The 20,829-nt window shown below is 37.9% G+C and overlaps 2 protein-coding genes across 2 annotated transcripts in view; both read right to left on the bottom strand.

The window, feature by feature from the left end:
- Positions 1-7,837, bottom strand: part of LOC128009087 (whirlin-like) — a 51,901-nt gene extending 44,064 nt beyond the window's left edge. The window contains exons 1-2 of the mRNA XM_052592925.1: positions 7,621-7,837; positions 6,595-7,395 (exon numbers count right to left, since the gene is read on the bottom strand). Of these exons, the coding sequence (XP_052448885.1) occupies positions 6,595-7,323 (729 nt within the window). The 5' untranslated portion in view covers positions 7,324-7,395; positions 7,621-7,837. The remainder of the gene's footprint in view (positions 1-6,594; positions 7,396-7,620) is intronic.
- A 3,122-nt stretch (positions 7,838-10,959) lies between these two features.
- Positions 10,960-20,155, bottom strand: LOC128009071 (NADPH oxidase activator 1-like). Its single transcript, XM_052592924.1, has 16 exons — positions 19,968-20,155; positions 19,558-19,737; positions 19,077-19,159; positions 18,734-18,842; positions 17,899-18,033; positions 17,595-17,702; positions 17,284-17,343; positions 17,144-17,181; positions 16,868-17,006; positions 16,645-16,713; positions 16,065-16,143; positions 15,653-15,732; positions 13,268-13,422; positions 13,011-13,116; positions 12,623-12,746; positions 10,960-12,521 (listed from the first exon to the last, which is right to left on the bottom strand). Exons 2-16 carry the CDS (start codon positions 19,729-19,731, stop codon positions 12,415-12,417), a joined length of 1,566 nt encoding a protein of 521 aa, XP_052448884.1. The 5' UTR covers positions 19,732-19,737; positions 19,968-20,155; the 3' UTR covers positions 10,960-12,414.
- Between the last annotated feature and the right edge of the window lie 674 nt (positions 20,156-20,829).

The following is a 20,829-nucleotide window of genomic DNA, read 5'->3' as shown; positions in this document are numbered from 1 at the left end:
AAGAGAAAAACACATTATCCTGATAGGTAAATATATTAAATCCCAGAGTTGCAATGAGATTGCACATATAATTTTACACACAAATCTCAAACACAGTGAGATCAACAAATGTTAATTGAGTAAAAATATGAACTATGAAGCATGCAACGACTAACTAACACTAACAACAGCAGCAGCAGCAGAACAAATTAAGCTAGTCAGGCAATAATCATTTAAATAATAGTAACCACATAATTATGTCAAGCAGCAAGGCACGATTCCACCTGCTAAAATAATTTTGCTCAAACCATTTTTTAACATCTTTTAGAAGAACGTTTTTCAATTTGGATTTTTTTTTACAGTTGTTTCCAACCAAGCATCTTTGACTTTCCCATTCTCCAGTGGAATCATGAAACAAATTTGTGTTGGTGAATAATCTAGAATAACAACAATGTCAAGTTTTATTGTTCTTGCATTAGAAAGATGTTATTTATTCATACTTGCAGTAGGTCCATTGTGAGTTTTTGTCAAGAAGGAAAAGCACTTAGCAACATCATGGTGGGTCTACTCTATACTAGTCTCTTTCTAGAAGCCTCAGCTAAAACTGAGGGGAAAAGAGATCTCTAATTGACTCTACATTTATCGGTTCCTTCAGCATCCATTTGGCCTTTTAAAATCTCCATGACAGTGCAGCAGATGGACTGTGTATAACTCTCCTCTGCCCCTCCACTCTCATTTTCGCTCACTCTCCCTCTCTTGCTCCAAGCTATGATAAAAAAACATCTCTCTTGCTTTGATAAATTGAACCATCTTATCTTTCACTGACCCATTCTGTCTTTGATGATCCTCAGTTGTTGGAAAACAAATCAGCTTTTCATTATTCTGACACTTACATAACCACAAACTCTCCCCCCACAGCATTATCTCTGACTTTGCCTCTATATCTTATAAAATGGTCAACGTGCATCATGGTGGTGAAAATAACAGTGCCGTTGAGCTCTGTTTGTTCCAGAGCCATCAGATATGGAGTGCACTGTGTTTGGGGTTGATCTACTGTGTGCCGGAAGTTGGATTGGGGGTTTTGAATGGTTAGCTATTCGCATGAAGGGAGGTCTCGGTGCTTATTGCTAATTCTACTGAAAGAAATAAAGAGAAAGAGATAAATTTAGGGCATCAAGATAAGAGTTGAAATACAGAGGAGTACAGGCAGCTGTGTCCCCATTATTTACATTAATGGCACAATTTGTCATTGAGAATAATTACTCAAGACTGGAAGGTCAATGGGGTGAGACTCAGACAGTTGCCTGCTGCACTTCTTTGTTAAATCCCCTGTTATTCAGCAGATTACTTTAAAACCAATGATCAAGCTTTAGTTATTAAGGTTCGGATGACTAAAACAGGATTTGAGTGACTTTTTTGCTAGGCTGTGATGTAAAGTCTAAAGGTCATTAAAAAATAAATACGGCCTCACATAAAATAACTGCGACCTCACGTTTTGTCAGTCACGTTTACACAATGCCTCCGGAATTTTCCTCCATCGTGAAAAAAAATAGCATATGAAGATTTTGGACTCAGTGTGAAGTGACCTTAGCATAATCATGCTAAATTGGAGTATGTGAAAAGTCTGTTCTATGACTTAAACACTGTCTGCGTAATTACATTTAGTCATTTAGCAAACACTTTTATCCAAAGCGACTTACAAATAAGGACAATAGAAGAAATCAAAACTAACAAAAGAGTAACAATATGTAAGTGCAAATGACAAGTCTCAGTTAGCCTAACACACTACACATAGCAAGGTTTATAGATATATATATATAAAAATAGAAAGCTAGTGTGATTTTTTTTATATATATATATATATATATATATATATATATATATATATATATATATATATATATATATATAATAAAAAAAGATACATAGATAAAGTAGAATTAAAATAGAATAGAAAGTGCTGGGGTTAGAGGGTCAAATAAAGATGGAACACATGTGTTTTTAGTCATTTCTTGAAGGTGGATAAGGAGTCAGCTGCTTGGATGGAGTTGGGCAGGTCATTCCACCAGGAGGGAATAGTTACTGTGTGATTTTGTGCCTCTTTGAGAAGACACAATAATGCTTCTTTCAATTGCAGAATGCAAGCTTCTAGAGGGCACATAACTCTGAAGTAATGAATTTAGGTAAAGGGGTGCAGTGTTGGTTTTGTAGGCAAACATTAATGCCTCACATTTTAATGCGAGCAGCTACAGGTAGCCAGTGCAAATTGATGAACAGAGGTGTGACATGCATTCTTTTCTGATCATTAAAGATTAATCTTGCAGTGGCATTTTGGATTAATTTAAGAGGTTTGATAGAAGTGGCTGGAAGACTTGCAAGAGAGCATTGCATAGTCCAGCCTGGACGGATCAAGAGCTTGAACAAGGAGTTGTGTTGTATGTTCTGAAAGAAAGGGCCTGATCTTCCAAATGTTGTATAAAGCAAATCTGCTGGACTGGGCAGTTTTAGCAATGTGGTCTGAGAAATTCAGCTCATCATCAATCACAACTCCAAGGATTCTAGCTGTTTTTGAAGGAGTTATGGTTGTTGAACCAAACTGTGAAATGTTGATAAAGTGATGGGATTGTTGAAACCACAAGCAGTTCTGTCTTAGTCAGGTTGAGTTGGAGGTGATGGTTCGTCATCCAACAAGTAATGTCTGTTAGACACGCTGAGATGTGATCATCATGATGGAATGAGAGGTAGAGTTGAGTGTCATCAGCATACTGTAGCAGTGATATAAAAAGCCATGTTTCTGAATGACAGAACCTAGTGATGCCATATAGACAGAGAAGAGAAGAGGTCCAAGAAATGAGCCCTGAGGCACCCCAGTAGCTAGATGTTGCGACTTGGACACCTCACCTCTCCAAGATACCTTCAAGGATCTATCTGAGAGGTAAGACTCAAACCACTGGTGTGCGGTTCCTGAGATGCTATTTTCCAAAAGGCTTAACAGGAGAATCTGGTGGTTCATCATCTCAAAAGCAATGGACAGATCCAGCAAGATAAGTACAGAAGATCTGGAAGCTGTTCTTGCCAGTCTTAGGGCTTCAACAACTGAGAGCAAGGCATTCTCGGTCGAATGGACACTTCTGAAGCCAGATTGGTTGCTGTCCAGGAGGTTATTCTGTTTGAGAAATGCAGAGACTTGGTTGAACACAACTCGTTGAAAAGTGTTTTTGCAATGAAAGGTAGAAGGGAAACTGGTCTGTAGTTCTTTAAAAGGGTTGGGTTAAGAGTTGGTTTCTTAATAAGTGGGGTTATACAAGCCTGTTTAAATGTTGAGGGAAAAACACCAGTGAGAAGTGATGTGTTAAAGATGTGAGAGATTGCATGTACAAGAGCAGGAGAAATGACTTGAAGGAGATGAGATGGAATAGGATCAAGCGGACAAGTAGTAGGATAATTGGAATGGATGAGTTTAGAGACTTCTGCCTCAGAGACTGGAGAGAAGGATGAAAGCGAAAAATCTGTGGTGTGGCAAACTGTGCATTAAGGTTTGTAAATTTATTAATGAAGAATGTGGCAAAGTCGTCAGCTGTTAGAGTTGATGATTAATTAACCACTTTTATGCATTATTCAGGTCCTAATGGGAAGCAGAATGGATCCAATTAATAAATGAAAGCAGGAATCCCAATAGGAGTGGCTCTCAACACCCCTATTAGCTCAGCATGCAAACAGGAACTACGGCAATTAACGTGGAACAATAACACTGGACGCACTGCTGGAATATAGCTATAACAGCCAGAATCCATTCAGAAGGATCAACATTTACAATGTAGAAATTAGTCTTGTCAGGCTAGAACAATTAGCAAATAAAGAACAAGTCAATGGTCACATTGAGAAGAGGAGCTACTAGTAACTGAATTTGACCAAGTTAAAAAGGTTTTTGTCATCAAGGAAGTTTCAAAGCTTACGCAAATAAACAAAATAGCCTCAAGTGCAACTCTCTATATTTTCTGCTTTGTTTCCAGAGTTATGTTTATAAAATAATCAGTAGCCACTTATTACATATGAATGAATTGATATTTTGACCACAAAGACACAATTGCAACAAAAACAGCCAATTATTTATTTTGTAGACTGATGCTTAGTATGATTATCACATAGCAAAGGCTGTGACAAATAAAATAAATATATATGCTGTGTGTTTCATAGTGAAGTGTTCATTTACATGAGAGAAGCTCATGATGTAAAATGGTGCTCCACAAAAACTACAACTCTGTATCTACTCTTGAATTTCAGTCAATATAACATGCATTTGTGAACGCAACATGTGCCAACCATCTTCTCTTTTAATGAGAAACAGTTATAAACCTAAAATACTTAAATTTTCCCTGTGGAGACCATAAATATTATTATTATAATTTTGCAGTGGTATAGTCCATTTTAAAACTATATATATTATACTTTTTTTTAACACTATTTTCATTTTACAGAGGATTAATACAACAATAATATTTCTTAGTTTATTATTTTAATATATATATATATATATATATATATATATATATATATATATATATATATATATATATATATATATATATATATATATATATACACACACTGTAAACCCTGATAAGTTCACAGAACTCAAAACATATTTTGTAACAGATTACACAAAAACATTTAAGTGATGTTTTTTTTTTTTGTGAAATTGTCCAGGCCTAAAAGCTTCCATGGTAGTCTATTATTGTGTTAAAAATGATTTTGTATTAATGTGACAATCCTGCTTGGTCATTTTGTTTGTCAGTCCAGTGAATTATTCTGAAACTGCAACATGGACAAGCTTGCCTTAAAGCTAAAGGCCATGTCATCTTCCATATACAATATTGTCAGATAATCTCAGTACACACCTCTGCCTTATAGTAAACTTCACAGGCAATGTGAGATGGCCAATTCTCACCTCACCCGTCTTTATTTAGAAATGCTTACAGGCTGGCACTTTGAGTAAACATGGTCAATCACTTTTAATCCCTCCATATGGAAGCTGCAACCAAGAAAGACTGACCCACTTAATAAAGCTTCACAAACAGGCGTCAGGCCCTGAACTTCTATAATATAAACTACAATATTAATGTTATTAAACAGCTATATATGATACTGCTGGTGTGACTGACAGAAAGCAAAAACTGTCTAAATATTGCCAAGCCAAGTGTAGCTGATACAGGACTGAGCTTCCATGTAACGATTTGACTTACATTGTTACTTGCTCTTTGCTTTTTTTAGTTTGTGGATTCAATTCTAATAGGCAAACAAGACTGCGACATGAGTAAGAATGCTGCACTTCCCTCAGCTGTCTAACATGCATGCTTGAAAAATAAAAAAACAAACACTGAATAAACCTGCCCACACAAATATTCAAAGAGAGAGTGAGCGAGTAAAGAGGATAGGAATGTAAGAGTGAGGTGACTGCCTGTCAATGCTCTTTTTCCACTGCTCTTTTTCGCAAACTGTACAAGCATTGAATGTTATGTAACCAATGATTTAACTCTCAAATCTATAACTAAAATCAGAGATGATAATAGATTCCACCACAGGCAAGTTTCAGAATGTGTCTAACTGGACGTTACGGCTGATCAAACAGCAGTACTTCCCATTCTCTTCACAATGCCTGAGACCAGCACCAGCACCAGCTCCAATGAGGTGTTTTGAGTCAATTATCCAATTTCCTGAAATTCACTTTGGACACACAGATGAGAGCAATTGTGATAAAAAAAAAGGCCAGGATTAGGACCATGTGAAGAGAAGAGAGCAAGGGAGATGGATTATATACCCTGCCAGTGGACAGGAGTTGAGGCCAAAAGTTAGTGCACAGTAATGTGTAATCAAGTGGGCAAAAAGAAAAAGAGATTGATTTTAGCCCTGATAAAGCCAGTAACTCTGACTGGGACTCCGGCCAAAGATTTTCTGCAGGGCTGTGACACTGGTAAAGGACTTTACAGGAGGGAGGGGGGTAGAAAATGGGGCTGTTTGGTACAAACAAGGAAAGTCAACAATATAAAAATTAAAAGACCAACTGGGGTTCCTTGCACTGCCAGACTGACAGATCCTTCTAGAGCAGCAATTCCCAACCAGAAGTATGTGTACCTTAAGGAAGTACATTTGTAGATACTGTATTTATTAGAATGTCATTTGGACACCTGCTCTTATAGATCATTTTATTTAATCTTTATAGAAAATAAACCATGTAAGTGGTAAAGTTCATTCATATCGGATATTTCATATTTGAAGGCCTTTGATAATATATTCCACCATAATTGCAAATGACTTCTGTGAAATTTTCCATCTGGTTTTTATTGAGAAAGTTTCTCCATGATTACCAGTACAGTCAGAACCTGCGAAAGACCAACAATCTCAAGTGCTAGAGCATCAACAACTCTCTTGGTTTACTGAAAGACTCATTCCCAGTCTTAGAGTTTTTGCAGTGACCTGTCAGAAAACTTGCCACTTTTATAAAGTTTCTATAGGTCTTCTAGAAGTATCCACAACAGATCCACAAAATATTTATTATAAGATATATAAAATGATTAGAACAGCCAGAAAACGTGCACACACACACACACACCCCACCTTGACTGCCTCTCCATGAGTGACTCGGTCAAACACCATGTTGTTGACTTTCATGATCTGGTCTCCAACTCTGAGCCCCTCTCTTTCAGCGGATGATCCCGGCTCCACCAACGACACATAAATGCCAACCCCATGCTCTGATCCACCCCGTATGCTGAATCCCAGGCCTTCGTGGCTCTTGCTCCTTTTCAGCGTAACTTGACGTATTTCATCAGGCGCTTCCTCTATCAGCGCTGACGCTGTCCCCTCAGCCGTGGTGCTGAAAACAGGAGCCGCGCACACGGATCCGTGACTGGGACCGGCCTGCTCAGATTCGTGCAGAAAGTGCACCGAGGATGCTCCTGCATGCGCGTTCGTGTTGCTGATGTTTTCTGAGCACTCATGATTGATACTTGCTGCCAGAAGATCCGTTTTCAGATAAAGCCCTTCCGACGTGTACTGGTCGAACAGCAGCTGGTCCGAGCGGGGTATAACCAGACGCAGCATGGGTAATAGTTGGCGCTTGTTGGATGTGTTGAGAATGACTTTGAGAGTCTGCACGAGATCAAAGACATTGCGCTTGGCGTGGTAAACGTTGAGACAGTGAATGAACTGCTCCCTTTCGAAGTCGTTGAGCAGCACGTTGAGCGCGTTGTGCAACTTCTTGACGTTAACGGAGAGCGCGCGGCCACCGGAGCCAAGGGAGTTCACGCCCGACTTTAGAGACGCGCGCTCCAGATCCGTGCTCATTCTCGGACACCTCAAAACCACAGGGGGATTTCACATCAGGCATTAGGAACAGAGCACGGTCACTGTTTCTAGCTGAAAACAGAAATGCACCGCGATTCGTGCGTTAACCTCGTGGTGAGACCAGCCGTGCTGAGTTAAGTCTACATTCGCTCAAAATAGCAACACTAATACAGCAAAACGGCAGAATAACTAGTGCAATAAAGTTTTTAAACTTTTGATTATTAGTGAAATTTGTTTAATAATCACTTTCTATATATAGTGGGGGGAAATACACTGTTCCAAAGGCAAACAACAAACCCGAATTAAGTCCCGCGAGGATTTGACGTCCGTAATAGTGACTTTAATCCTTTCGGTAACACATTGTCCGAGAAGAAACGAGTGGTGAGACGCGTCCTGCACCGAGAAAGAAACAAAAAACACAAGCACGAACGTTTTGAGTTTGTGAAGAGGAGCGCGTGTGGTCAGTGTGGCTCGCTCGGATTTCTTGTTGCTACTACTGAGTCCGTGGTGAGACACCGACACGGGCGCACGGGAGGAAATGACGCACGCGCGAGGCGCCTCCGTTGCTTAGGAACAAACAACTTTAAGGGACGCATTTGAACAAACTAAACCACATCTTTCCTGTGCGTGAGCTATTTTTAGTGTTCAAGGCCCACCGGGCTATTGACGCAAATCAATTGAAAAATAAGTAGTTTCCAGAGTGCATAGCGAACTTCTCACGGGGAAACAGTCGAAACGACATCCGTGTGTGTGTGTGTTAGCTGGGAAGATGAGCGCTGCATCATTTAATATTTAGTTGAAAAATAGAAATGTATGCATTATTATCATCAATCCGCTCCAGTATGTTGGGCAACAGTGGAACATCCAATTTTGAGAACAAAAATATATTACCTATCACTGCGTCAACTGACCAATCAAATTCCAGAGCGCTGTTAAATGCAGAGAAACATCCAGAATAGCAGTGACCTCAATGCATTTTTCAGTGATGAAAAATGAAAAACAAACTTGATTATGATTGCATTTTCCTTTAGAACCCTTTCAAAAGAAACATCTCAGTGCAGATAAAATTTTAAAGGCCATTACTTTTCAGTCTTTCCGCTGATTTCTTATTTTAAGTTAAGAAAGGTCAGTGAAAGCTGTTTTGAACAAATTTACAAAACGAGGGCATTGTTTGGACGCGTGTGCGCGCGCGCTTCATTTGAGAGTGCTCCATTTATACCTGAAGCTTTTTAATCCCTTGTGCCTGCCTGAGCAAAGAGAGTAATATCACATCTAAAACCCAGCTCTGCTCAAATCAGGTTGGTGTTATGAGAAGCCAGCTCTCACAGAGGCTGTCTGATACTGTCTGCATCTGCTGAGAAAAGCAGCATAATCCATACTTCACATTCACGGCAGTCTATGAATGGTTTTGTATGAACAATAATAATTGCCCTTATTATGTCAGCTATCTGATGTGCTTAAAAGACAACCAGGAAGGTTTTAGGCCAGACTATGGATTTCAGCCACCGGCGGCGCCAAGGGGGGTCCTGGGGGGGTCTCAAGACCCTGCCAAAAAACGCCTTGACCCCCCATTTGACCCCCCACCCTCTTCCTGATTTTATATATATATATATATATATATATATATATATATATATATATATATATATATATATATATATATATATATATATATATATATCCGGGATACATATAATAAAAATATCTTCAAACTACGCAGAATAATAATAAATAATAATTATTCTACATTTATTCTTACACTGAACGAGAATCGTTTCTGTCAGACGCGTCCGATTCGAGAACCGAGGAGCTGATGATACTGCGCATGTGTGATTCAGTGTGAAGCAGACTGACTCACAGCTCGTCTGAACTGATTCTTTTGATGATTGATTCTGAACTGATTCTGTGCTAGTGTTATGAGCGCGGGTAAATCGAAGGCTTGAAAGAAGGGCAGTCGTCGCGAATGACATTACATCGAGCGCAAAAGAACCGGTGAACCGTTTTTTTTTCCAACTAGTTTTATTTGATCGAACTGTCCGAAAGAACCGGTTCACTTGAGCACCTGCTCCTTTGCCCCTTAAGTGCCCTTTTGTCAAAGCAAAATTTCCTCGATTTTTTTTTTGTAATAACATTCCCTTTTGTGAATGTCTGCCCACGCCCAATCATAATATTAGTACAATTTATTAATAATAATTTAGCCGTAAATAAAATGACCAACATGATGACCTTTCACCTTACGACGACCTAATCCGACGCGCATTTTTTAATTGCTAAAAGGATATTTTCAACACAGCGGCAGCTGGTAAGTGGTGTTTCATTCTCAGCGAAGTGATTTTGATGTTTATTTACTTATTATTATTTTACAAGAACGATGTGATGTGAGAACATGCAGATATGTTGCTGTGTGTAGAATAGAGTGCCTTAAAAATAATTATCACAACACTGGTAAGGCTTATTCAGATTTTCTCATTCTCTGAATTATCATTATAAAAATAAAAACTATTCAGAAATGAATTAAAATATAATTATATTTTAAATGTGACGCAAATATTTTTTTTTTTTCTACAATAGCAACAGTGTTTACAACAGCAAGACCACATTAGCCTGTAAACTCAATATCTCTCTGGAAATAAATGTAAAAATATCAATGGCAATAAAAAATGCATAGTATACATGACATCAAAGTGCAGTGTGAAGGATATGAATAACAAATGTAGCCTGTCATTTGTTTACATTGCAAATATTTAAGGTGGACTTATTGATTAGGTCCAACCCTTTAAAGTTTGAGCATATTGTCTGCAAACTGCAATTGATTAATTCATTATAAACAAAGTAGTTGATATGCTGTGTTGTTTTTGTTGTTTAGTAGCAGTAATATGCAGTTAATAGTCGTGTGCACTGTATTTTTTGTTGGTTTTCATGAGACCCCCCTTGAAATGACCAGGACCCCCCATTGCCCCCACAATCAAAATTGTCTGGAGCCGCCACTGATTTCAGCTGCTAAGGAATCTCAGTTAAAACACACGTGTCATCCTCTAAGCTCATAAAGAGGAATTAGAAAGGCCTGTCAGCAGATATCCACAACCTATACACCAATAGCCTCACTGAGGGCTTTTAATAAACTCATATGGACAGACTGTTGCTGCCTTTAAGGCTGTATTTAACTTTACTTGTATGTGTAACAACCTCAAGTGTATCTGCATTGACCCAATCAAGTTTTAATGAAGTGGGCAACAAATTGCATTTGTTTTGCCAAAGTAACTGTATACGTTGGTGCTAAATAAAATAATAAAAAGTATCAATAATACAATTTAAACTAAACAGAGTGCATCATAATACAATAAATGTGAGCAAGTACTAAACATTAAAATAAATTAAAATGTAGCTCTCAGTAGTTAAATGACTGATTTAAAACCGTAAATTAAAAATGATAATGAGACTAAGGATTTATATACCCTCTCAGCTGAACTTTCTTCGTCCTTTCGGGTGTCCAACCCACTGATTTACAACCCTTTAAGATGGTGACATTGCAGCAAAAGAGTCAAATTCATTGCTAATTTGCAATTACTGCTCCTGGCATCAGCGCATGGTGGCAGAAATTAATGAACAATTAATAGGCCTAAATGAGACAATGGAGATGCTCATTGATCTTTATGCACTGTAGAAGTGAATACACGCATAAATGACTCAGTAATACCAAAGACACAACACACAAATGTCGAAATACCAAATATCTTCCCTTGTCCTTTCTTTCTCCCTACGTGTATGTGTATTTGTGAGAGAGATTTAATAAAGCTGTGTGGTTGGGTTGGTTTAACCTAATTTGAGTAATTTCTGTTCTCTTGGCTTAAAATTGAGACTCCAGATTCCCCCCTGCAGCAGCTCTGCTTTCTGGAAAAAGAGTCCCACATTATCTTTTGAGTACAGAGCAAGTCATGTACTGAATAAACAACTAACTTTTATGATGGGTTGTGCAGTCAAGGCCATTAAATTGCAGCCATTGGCTGTGCTACACAAATACATTCACTTACATCTCCTAAAAAAATGAAAGAAGGTTGTTTCGACGCTGAAACATGTTAAACTGTTTAACTCCCCGACAGTTATACAACACCATTTACAACAGCTCATAAACACAACACAAAATTTTACTCTTTAACAAATAAAACCAGGGACAGAAGGTAAGAGGGGAAGAACTGATCGGTAAACGTTGGATCAGAATGCGGTACGGCTTTGATTAATAGCATAATGTTCAATGGGAATTGTGGGAAATGTGCATCATGCTGGGCTCTGCCAACCACATAATTACAGCAATATAAAAGAGCAGAGAGATTGTATGCTGCAGTGCCATGCCCCAGTCTGAAAGAGCACACCTCGCCATTAAACACTGCATTACGGATACCTCGCTGAGGTGTGTTCAGCTCTCACTACAGGACAAGGGTGATTTAAAAGCCATTTTATGACATCTGCCCAAGTTGGAAATAAAATCTGCCAGCGGTGTGTGTTGTATGGGTATGATGCAAGTTAAATCATCCTTAGTTTCTATATGATTGATAAGCATGTTAGCTGCAGGTTAAGAAGAGCTGGTATGCAATGATGTAAACTAAAGCTGAAATTCTCCCTTTTCTATTAATTTTCAATGAATTCACTCTGTAAAGTGAGCCAGGAGTTTCCAAGTCAGCACCTAATGTACATAGAATTCAGATGTTCAAGTACCAATATACAAAATATATTTTAGACATCCCAAATTATATTGTTTTCCAGTTAAAATCATTAAAGATAGCTGTAATCTCTTTAGGTAAATTGAAAAATATATCAAGGAAAATGTGATTATGGAAAATAATTTTTAAACACCTTTGGAACTGGAAAAAAAAAACAATATGGAGGGGTGGAATTATTTTGATTTCATCTTTCAAAAGTTATGCTCAAAAGATATTGTGTATGTTCATTGAAACAGCAGATAGGTGAAGTCACATATTGGCATGCGGAATTTTTTTTAACCGATGGACCCCTCAAGACTGCCGATGTCCATGGAAATGTTCTTATTCACTCAAGGCTAGTACAGTCACTGTAGATGTTTAGAGGTTTAGAGTGTCAGTCTGTCGATGCCCAACTGATGCTGTCTGTATCATGATGAGCAAAACTTCGAGGGAAGATACCGATACTTCCAGCAACATGCCCTTCTAACCATTCATCATTCACTGCAAAATGAAAAAAAAAAAAACTTTTCTTATAGCCCATCATATTTGTGTAACATTAATAACAAAATGAATAACAAAAAGATACCCCTGTGTTTATGTACCTTCACTGAGAATGTCAATTGTGTCACCTTCACTGAATTCCAAATCCTCTGGGCCTTGTGCATTGTAGTCATACAGTGCCACCATCTGATAGAGAATAGTCCTGTTCACCAGAGGGTCCTCATTCTTTAGACAAGATGGATAAAAGCAGGAAGTTGGCAAATATAATTTTTTTTTTAAATTTGTTCAACATTTAATAATATAACAAAGTTCAAAGTGCTTTTTTTTTTTGTCTCTCAGACATTGTGGTACTTTCAGAGCACTTTTCTGTAGGGGCATACAGACCTGTAACACTAACTCAACCACTGGCATAAATTTTGAGCTAGACAATCTAACCAAACGTTTTGCAAGCCATTGAGAGCTTTCAGTCAAAAATGGCAATTAGTTTACCTGACACCAAATTTGGGCACGTCCGTATTCAGCCACACCCTCCATGCTATCCAGTCTATCATCACCATTTAATGGAGTTAGTGCTCTGGTGTCATTCCTTCTGTGTCTGCGAGAGGAAATACAGTAGTAGCATGTGTTAAGGTTGGTGTGGCGGTTTGTCCAAAGGGAAAATGTAACCAGAGTTCTAACATACTTTAATGCTGGGAATTTATGGCAACTATAAACAGGTCAACCAGACTGCAAGTCTGCGATATTACCTGAGGCGAACGTTCATTGCAGGCTGTCCTAATTTCTGAGCAATTTTGTCTTGCAGATCCCTGAAAGAAGTTTCTAAAGGGACTCTCAGAGCAATGGTGTATGTATAGTGTACCTTGACTACGGCTGATCCAGGCTCCTGAGGTGAAGTTTGGGCCTGAGAAATGGGGGTGGAGGTTATGGCTGAGAAAAGTTACATGTGATCAGTTCACTGGAAGTATAAACCAGGTGAATTTGAAGTCACAATACAAGAACTTAAAAAAAGAAAAAAAGAAAGGAAAAGGAAAATAATATTTTTACCCAATTTCAAATACCCCTTTCCCCCATTATAAAGTTATATCATGCACACTAGGTATTTGCATTTAGATATAAGTATTGTCACAAGGCAATCAGGTTTCTCTGCCAGACAGTGGCCTCAAAAAGTCCCCTTTTCAAATTCTATCAGTTTTTCTTTCGCTCCCTTGGGTGTATTTCTGACTGAATCAGGCCAAATCAAAGGCCTGCTGCCTCAACATTTCACTCCACCTCATGTCTGAGTCACAAAACTCATTCAAAAGATCTCATCTCACACAAAAGATGAACCATGACGGCCTCTGCATTAATCATGCTCTGCTTCTATTTCCATCTACAGTACATGATACTGTCAGAAATCTTTCAGGCTTGACGAATTGGATAAAATAAGAAAAAAAGCACAGAGGATGTAACCAAATATTTAATGGGGGCAGCACTTTTTAAAAGACCTGGTCTTTCAACCTGTGTTGAAAGCAGGGCTGTGCACGGGGGGTGACCGGGTTGCTAGAGCCACTTCCCCATGCCCTCATCGCCTGAGATGCCCCTCTCACCAATCCCCCCATCACCTCAGCTCAAAGCTGTTCCCGCTCCGCTGAAGAGCTGCTGATTCCACTCATCCGCTCCGCAGCATCACTCACAATCTGTGTGCCACTCTCTGGAGAGACCACAGTTCCCGAAGGACATTGAATTACCAGGTAGATGAATTACAATCCACATTAGTCAGTGATTGATCCGCTGAATTAGTAAATTATTTGGTAGTTTGTTTGTTTTTGGCGGTAATGACTCAGCCTTCTGTTCCCATGGCTCAGTTTGCCCCCGGTTTGAGGTAAGTTGACCCGAGTGAAGTCAGTGGGTAAGATGCACCATCTGAGTATAAAATGAGAACCTGACCGAATCTGATTCAAACTGATGTGAAATAAATAATAATTTAAAAAACAAATTTAATAATTTCCTTTTACAGACAGTCAAATGTATTTTCTTGAAGTTAACTTTAACAACATAAAACCAACCGAATGAAGTTTAAATTTCAATATTTAATTGTTTGCATTTCTGAAACAATATATTGACCACCAAAGTGGTAGGCTTCCTAAAAGCAGAGAGTTCGTTGACCATTAGTGACTACAGATGGAAAGATATCTTTATTTATTTGTTTGTTTTCATAGCAATCTCTATAACAGTAATAGGCTTATGTATTGCCGAATGAATAATAAACAACTGATAAAATGACATACCCCTAACTTAAAGTAATGGTGCAATGTGATAATTTAACAATGTTCATTCCTCCAAAACAGAGAAAACAGTTCACAAACATCTACGTATCCGTCTCTTTTAAAGTGTCTATTGTATATAACGAGTGTGGTTATTATAACACAATTCCCACCCAGACCTCACTAATCTTCAAACCCTGGCTATGGCTGTGGTGCCTTCCATTCCCCCAATGTGTTTCTCATTTTCATAGTCTGGCAGAAATAATGGGTGGTTTCAAAATACATGGTCACATGACAATTAAAATGTACAGTTGCCAAGATGCAGGGGGTGGGTCAACTTACCCACTGGCTCAACTTACCCCACTCTCCCCTACTTCCATTGAAGATGAGACAGAAGCAGGCTCAGAGAGTGAGGGAGCACCCACTCTGATCAAAACATCTACTATAAAGTCACTTTTACAAAGTGTGCCATCTTCTCTTTTAATTGTAAATTAATTATAATTATATTAAATAATATTAATTATATTAAATATAATTGATTATTGAACAAAATTGTAACTGAATTGAGCTGAATAATGACACTATTGTCTTTTAAAGCAGAATTTGGATTCGTCATACATTTGATAAAGTTGGTATCACTGATTCTGTTTCTTCCCTGTTTAATACTGTGCAGCTGATTTGAAACAATCTCGATCGTATAAAGTCCTATATAAATAAACGTGACTTGACAAAGTTTTTAATTAATGGTGAAAAATTACAACCATAATTCATGTGAAAAACTGATTGTGTGTGGGTGAAATAAAATGTTGGAGTTAAAGGGATCACTGCTGTGTTCTGTCACAAGGTCTGCATTTTTTAAATCATTTTCAAGTATATTTGGTTACTCACCTTGTGTGTAGGGATGCGGGTGGAGTTGCCGGTTGTAGGAGGAGTTGTGTGGGTAGTGCCGGCATTCGAGGGGTGCAACTCTACAGGAGAGAGAAGGAATACTGAATACTGGTAAAATCATTTTTGCTTTTTATTTTTAAGAACAGCTAAAGGAGGGACAGGAATTGATAACTGCACATAAGTGATTCACACAACATGTTGGAGCATGTGTTATATTTAAACAATGCAACTGCATTTTTAATAATGACATCTACCACATTTTCAAAAAGAGAAAGTTCAGTGATTGTGATATTTTCTTTAATTTTTTTGTAATAATAATATTTAATAATTATAATAATTAAAAATAATAATAAACACATACATTTAGTCATTAACAAACAGTTTCATTTTGAATGTGAATTACTTTCTGTACCTAATGACCATTGAGATGGACCTTGGGGTCGATTTGGGGGAGATAGAGCTGGTGGATGTGGGATACCATTGGCGAGTTCCTTCAAAGGAATATACAGAGAAAATCACTCAGTGTGCTATTGCCTATAACATCTTTAATTCAGATATTGAACATCAGAGGCTGAAGAACAAGGTCACTGATCCTACAGTATGCTAAGTATGGAAATATAGACCCTCTTTCTTGCTCAATTAATCTTCATATCTCAGGCACAAGTTGCAATAAAAGGCTATAAACTTTTAAACCATTTCTATATTCAGAATTGCTTTTCTTTTCCTTCCAACGATACTGAAAGTGACAAAGTGTGCTGAGGCAAAGCGCAGTCTTTGCCAAATCTCTGTGGTTTGCAGAGTGTGTAAGCACATTTTAAAACTAGAATAAAAAAGCTTTTAAAGCTGTCTGCATTCATAAAGCTCAACATATCTAAGAGAAAAGGGTAAGACTTGGCATATAACAAGACACTATTAAAAACCATAAAGAAAACACTGTGGGAGATGAAAAAGGTCATACAAGGAATTTAAAAAACAAACAAAGGAACACTTACAATTCGCTTGTTTTTCCCCTTGTTTTTCTTGCCCATCGGTTCAAGCAGGAAACTTGGAACCAGACCTCTCTGACATTTTTAAAGTAAAAAAAGAAGAAATATCCCAATTGTTATTCTATAGTCTGTCAACCGTTTAATATCATTTCACACTGATGATGCCACTTAAATGGCTTTTGTGAATATCAGGGGGCTTTTTTGTGATTGTCAAGAAAGAGTATCCCACCTTTCCATCATAAATGAGTACTGCCAGTCCGTCCTGGTCATCATCACTGTACAAAAACACTTTTGCTCCTGCAGGCACTGATAGCTCCCCTGCCCCTTTTGCCACATGTGCGCTCTTCATTATCATGTAACGAGAGTCCCTATGCAGGAATAATATATTCAGCTTAATTAGAAGGGCTTTTTTTGTGCTTAAAGTTTGCTTAAAATTAGTACAATATATTATGTCAGTGCGTTAAGCTTGTCTTATCTTAATATTTACTGAATATTAAATACTTACTGGCCATCTTCTACCTTTGGCTCATAGTAACCGGGTTTCTGCAGAAACATTCAAAATTAGTACAGTCTAGTTAGAAACCAAAAGATGGTGAAAAAAGCAGGATAAAATTTGGAGGTTGTTGTATCAGGTAATAATTGCACCTGTGGCCTGAGAGGATCAAAGCCTCTGAAGTCATCATTTGGAATCAAAGAAGTGATGACCTGAGAGAAGAAGAGTTTAGTGTCAGTAAACCTTTCTTAAATTATGGTGTGTATAGTGTTTATGTGATTAAAATATTAAAAAAAAAAAAAAAAAAAACCTAAAATCAAACCAACCGATGCATTTCATTTTGGGCAGCTTTTAAGTTCTTACATACATATATTTCTATATTTTCAACAGATTTACAACTATTCTCAACCAGAAGCCCAGGGTAGCTTTTAAAGTAACTGCACAGTGTGAACATGCGATTCACCTTAGCTTCACCCAAGAAGTCCCTCGGTTTAAGCTGGTCTACCTCCTGTTTCCTGGGACGGAAGACTTCACCCTCAGGAACCAGGAGAGGCTCCAAAACCTCTCTCCTCTGGGAATAAAATGGACAGACACATGACATGATTAAAGCACAGGCTGCAGAAATCATTAAAATATACTGCACTGTGATACATTATCTGTAAAAAGGCAATCAAAATGCAGCGCATAGTCTTGCACTATGAAAAAAAAAAAACCTTTTCAGTGTCCTTCTTTGCATTTTGTTAATAAAATAATCACATAAGTCTTACAGAAATAGCCTCTAGAGCTGTGTCTATCAGGTTGCTCCGACCTGCTCCTCTCTCCTGTGAGGCCGCCGTCAAAATTTCTCTGGCTTTGTCCCATTGTTGCAGTCTAGAGTGGACAGCAGCTGCGTTATAAAGGACCTAAGATTGAACAAAAAAAAGTTACATACCCTGTTCATTACATTAGATCAATAGTATAATAACGGTTTTGAACTGTCATAATTTTGAATGTTTCTTTATCAACAAATGAGCACATTAGAATGATTATCGAAGGATCATGTAACACTAAAGACTGAAATAATTGCAGCTAAAAAAAAAATTATGACCTACCCTATTGACTCATTTCCTTGAACAGTACCCTGCACTCCATCACCCAGTGAGTAATGAGGATGTATCCCTATTATTCTTCCAAGAAAATCACATGAACCATACCTATAGTACATATCCCTCATGTCTAACTATGGACTAGTGGTGCAAATTTAGCATGCAGAAGACGTCATTGACTATTTTTCAGCTAATAGACATGAGCTTATCCTGACAACTGAAGAATGCTGGATATTTCTTATCATCTTTCAGTCTGGCATTTAACATTGCATAACCATGGAGCTTTTTCCCTCAGCCCTCAAAGAGGCCTTGTGATGGCTAGCTGAGCTGGTGAACTCCACCAACATTCAAGTTTAATGGCAGCGTTGACTCAAGGCTAGATAGAAAAGGTCAATCATTTCCCAACTCAAAATACAATGTTAACAAATAAAATGTACAATAAACCCAAACAATCATACTTTTAGTTTTGTCTGAACTTCTTTTGCACATACAGAGAGAAATATACTCATGTTCTGACCTGCCAGCTGTACATTTTATAACGAAGACCCAGCTGTTTGTAGTCAATAACAGGATTTTCCCTCATGTATTTCTGAGCCCATATACAATCACCCAAGGCCTCCTCCAGCCTGGTGTTATAGGAAAAAGTGACACAGATAGACAGGGAAAGAGAATATGGCAGGAAGAGAGCAAGAGAACAAAGAGGCAGTGTCAGATCAAAGTGAAGCAACTGTCCGGAACATCAACTTTAAACAAAAGAGGTCGATGTTTAAGATGTTTGTGTTATGTCATGCTGTGGCATACCAGACAGACTAGTCTGCCCGTTCATAGAGAGCTATAGCATATAAACATAGTATCCTCACCTGTTCGCCATCATATGAACAGCAGACCTCTGAAAAAATCCCACAGCAAGACACGAATCTTTTGCGATTACCTGGTCGAGAGCCTAAAATGCATAATTTGACAGTGTCAAAGACATTTCCAAATGTTCACACTTTTATCCAACAAAAACATAATTACATGACCATTACAGTTCATATTTCCAGATTCAATTTATTGCTACCTTGAAATAACTAAATTATATACCAAGCAAGTGGCCACAAGGGAGTAGTAGAAAAACTGTGGAAATTAATAAATTCTATTTATTTTAATTTATTTGAAAAAAACAACTTTTTTTTTTTTTTTTTGGACTATGGAATCTAAAAGATTTAAAACCCCTGAACTAAGCTGTAGCTCTTGAAAATACCGTTTAACAACCAAAGACAATGATAACCGTATTGGTTTATTGCTACAGACACATTTCTATCATCTCTTACATGCATAATTGCTAACTTGTTGTTGTACCTTGATGGCCAAGTCCACTTGACCTAGGGCAATGTGTGTCGAAGCAACCACAAACATAGTGCGACAGTTGTGCTCCGTGATCTGGTTGAGTTTAGTGAGAGCACCCTGCCAGTCCCGGCTGTCTATTGCCCGCACAGCCTCATCCCACAGTCTGATCAACTCTATATACAGCATGGCTCTCTAGAACACAACAAAAATAATCAACTGTTATTTTTATAATCACTGCTGTACTGAGAAAACCATATTTTGTTCACTAATAATGAAAAGACTGAATGTGACAGCTGCCTGCAAATACAGGTGAGACTAGCTATGCAGGTTCTTGTAAGACAATAAAACCATAAAAGCAAAAACATAAAATATAATGTTAGAAACATAAAAAAAAAAACACTAGTACAATGACTGACACTTACCACTGCATAGAAACTGAAAGAGATAGGTCAGGACCTTGAATTGCTTTCTAGAAGTGATCAACCATTGAAAAATGAGTGCGGTTCCTCAAGAGTTGTAAGCCAGAGTTCTTAAGTGAACTCACAGGGAAGTGATATTTGTAGAGTGACACACAGCTGTGGTTCCCGCCCATCTGCCAGGCCAACAGGAAGTCCTGCATTCCCAGGAGAGAGAGAGAGAGAGAGAGAGAGAGAGACTTGCTGAGCAGCAGGTGGTGCACGTACACAATGGCTTAATTAAATAAAAAAGGTACTAAGTCAAGGAAATAGAAGAAAGATAACTTGCACACTTACACACTAGCATAAACAGCACTATAAGGACAGAAACTAACTTAATTATTACCTTACATCTATTTTAATAGGGAGACAGTCAAGAAAAAGAATGAAGGGAAGTATATTGCTATATAACCATTTTTACAAGTTTTCAGCTTTAGATTTCTCTCAAATAAGAGAGGACTTAAGGTTAATGTCACATTGACAAATTTCAAAGTACCTTAAAAAAATAGGAAGGACATTGGGATATATTGTGCTGTTTTGACATACAGGTGCTTCTCAGTAAATTAGAATGTCGAGGAAAAGTTCATTTATTTCAGTAATTCAACTCAAATTGTGAAACTCGTGTATTAAATAAATTCAATGCACACAGACTGAAGTAGTCAAAGTATTTGGTTCTTTTATGATTTTGCTCACATTTAACAAAAACCCACCAATTCACTATCTCAACAAATTAGAATATGATGACATGCCAATCAGCTAATCAACTCAAAACACCTGCAAAGGTTTCCTGAGCCTTCAAAATGGTCTCTGACAATCATTGACACCCTTC

The sequence above is a fragment of the Carassius gibelio genome, chromosome A5, assembly GCF_023724105.1.
Source record: "Carassius gibelio isolate Cgi1373 ecotype wild population from Czech Republic chromosome A5, carGib1.2-hapl.c, whole genome shotgun sequence".
NCBI lineage: Eukaryota > Metazoa > Chordata > Actinopteri > Cypriniformes > Cyprinidae > Carassius > Carassius gibelio.
The sequence above is the reverse complement of the archived record's forward strand: the minus strand, read 5'-3'. Positions and strand labels throughout refer to the sequence as shown.